The 2,351-nt window shown below is 49.6% G+C and overlaps 1 protein-coding gene across 1 annotated transcript; it reads right to left on the bottom strand.

The window, feature by feature from the left end:
• Nucleotides 1-233: 233 nt before the first annotated feature.
• BDV27DRAFT_151577 (CAAX farnesyltransferase subunit beta RAM1) lies at nucleotides 234-2,010 on the bottom strand (the record flags this gene model as incomplete). Its single annotated transcript, XM_032071378.1, has 7 exons — nucleotides 234-513; nucleotides 577-855; nucleotides 908-1,025; nucleotides 1,081-1,219; nucleotides 1,270-1,339; nucleotides 1,395-1,532; nucleotides 1,673-2,010. The coding sequence occupies 7 exons, from the start codon at nucleotides 2,008-2,010 to the stop codon at nucleotides 234-236; spliced, it is 1,362 nt and encodes a 453-aa protein (XP_031920193.1).
• Between the last annotated feature and the right edge of the window lie 341 nt (nucleotides 2,011-2,351).

Raw genomic sequence — 2,351 nt, forward strand, 5'->3', positions numbered from 1 at the left:
CTACGGATTCCATCCCTTACATCTTGTTCGTTTACAAACACAGCTCATCAATTCTCGAGGTTACTGGATGACGCGTTCTCAGGTGAACGTATGACATGGGGTCGTGAGCGAGAGTAACTATGGGGATGCATTTTTACTGTACAAATAATAGCATACTGCCTTATAGATCATTTCTCATCTTCAGTGCACTCCACACTCGTTGCTTGGTCCACTTCTCCTTTGCCCAGAATCAACTAAACCTCAAGCGGTGCATTTTCGTACCATGTACGCATATTCTCGGCAGCCTGATGGGGAATGACATAAAGCGGGTGGAGCGCTGTGAGCCGATCCTTCTCATCAAATACACTCAAGTCTGATCCTTGATTGTCCGAGCTGGTGACAGGAAGGAATTTCCAGGAAAATGCCGAGGAGAAGTCCTCCTTAGAGCTCGCGCTAGCATCGGTATGGTAGTGGTGATATTGGGTCGTGCTCAGCCCAGTGAGAGTATAGCATGTGTGGTACGAATCTGGATGTCTATGTTTGACAGTTAGTTTCATACATTGCGTCGTAACGGAGATCTTTATTGAATGACCATACTTTCCGGGCTTGTCACGAAGCCCTCCGTGCTTTCCCTGACAGCAAGCAAGGATGTATCGTATCAGCCCTTCACGGCTATAGAGGTTGCTAGTTGAGGTCTTCTGAGGCGCTGTAGCTGGTTGGGTGCCGTTAATTGCGGATTGAATCAGTGGCCAACAACCCCCGACCCAAAAGCTGTAACATCCATCCACCAATTTGTTGGTCCGTCCAGCGAACCCTCCTTCAGGAGCGTACTGTCGAGCGGAAAGCCATGATAGGAGCATTGGAACATCCACGCATCTAACATTCTCAGTAAAAAGTGGGGTGGTAGCAAGCTTATGCAGCTCCTTACCTGGAAATGGTCACTTCGGGCTTGCCTAGAATGCATAAGCACGCCAAAGCGCAAAAGGCGTAGGCGCCATGCGCCTCCGACCCGGGATTACCGGAGATGCCACCTTCGAATGTCTGGCCTATGACCGACCTATGAGCACTTCAGTCAATAGACTAAACTAAGATACCGCTTACATCTTGACAGATAATCTGAGAGGCCACTTGTGAACGTTTCGAACCCATGCTTCCGAGCTTCAGCATCAGGCGGCAAGGTTAGTGGCAGGTCAAGGAGCGATATAAGCACCATCGCGCAATAAGCGCCTCTGGTATGATACTCAGTCAGACAGAGCAGCAGGACGATAGATAGGAGAGCTATTACCTCACATCTTCTTCCCCACCCTCGGAGACTCTAAAGCCACCATCGGGCTGCTTCAGCCTTCCGAGCCATCTCCACCTAGTCCCAAGTTAACGGGGCACATATCTTCAACGGTGGCAGCGATACAACTCACATTGCCTTTCGATCGATCAATTGGAAAGCCTCTTCGCCACCAACCATGGCGAGTGATAGCACGGCAGCATATGAGGGTGCGCAGTGGGACAGTTGGCCATGTCCTCCTCCAAACCCACCAGTGGGGTTTTGCATAGGTCTAAACGACGTAATTACCCTGGAAAGGAATGAATTTAGACATTGAGTCACCGAAAGCAGTAATCGATGATCATAGGTAGAGTACACTCCCCAACGATCCTACAACAGTTTGTAGATCAAGGCAGCCAGGCGCTTGCTTACCGTTCACGGAACTGACTGATGTCTTCATCTAGTAGGGTTAAGCCAGCTAGAGCCCAGTAAACCATCCAGGGACGACTGGCATCAAGGGCCACAAAGCTCCCCGGATAGTCCTCTAGGGAGTCATACAGATAGGCAATATGATCATCACGGTTAAGTGCCGGTACCCCAAACTGGTTGAACGGTCCCTTTTGACTGCTATGGATACCTTTCAGGAATGGTAAGCATTTGTTTACTGTTTCTTCTTGAAGATTCGTTGTCTCGGTGGTCAGAGCGTCTTGGAGGATCGGCAGCTCCTTGAACAGCGCTGGCACCGCCGGATGTACTTGAGTTTCGCTCATTCTGCTCTGCTGCTTAGGCAGTGTATGATCCTGTGAAAGAGTTGTCGATGACGGACGGCCTTCTGCCGGTTGGTTGGACGCGATGCTTGACTTTCCCGCCGATATTTGACTGGTCGAAGCGAAACGAACTTTTCGACGCTGCTTTCCCGTCGCTGAAGTGACAGGCATGAAATCTTCCGAGGAAGCTTAGATCCGTATATAATCTTTGTGAACAAAGAGAGCCAATGTCGATAACAATCGTAATCAAGTAAGCGATCTCACTGCTATTGTTCTGTTATTGGCAATGGAGAAAGCGCATTCATTGTTCTTTTTTCCCACTTGAGCGGGTGGGTCACCCCTCA

Source organism: Aspergillus caelatus (genome assembly GCF_009193585.1).
Source record: "Aspergillus caelatus strain CBS 763.97 unplaced genomic scaffold BDV27scaffold_585, whole genome shotgun sequence".
In the NCBI taxonomy this organism is placed as follows: domain Eukaryota; kingdom Fungi; phylum Ascomycota; class Eurotiomycetes; order Eurotiales; family Aspergillaceae; genus Aspergillus; species Aspergillus caelatus.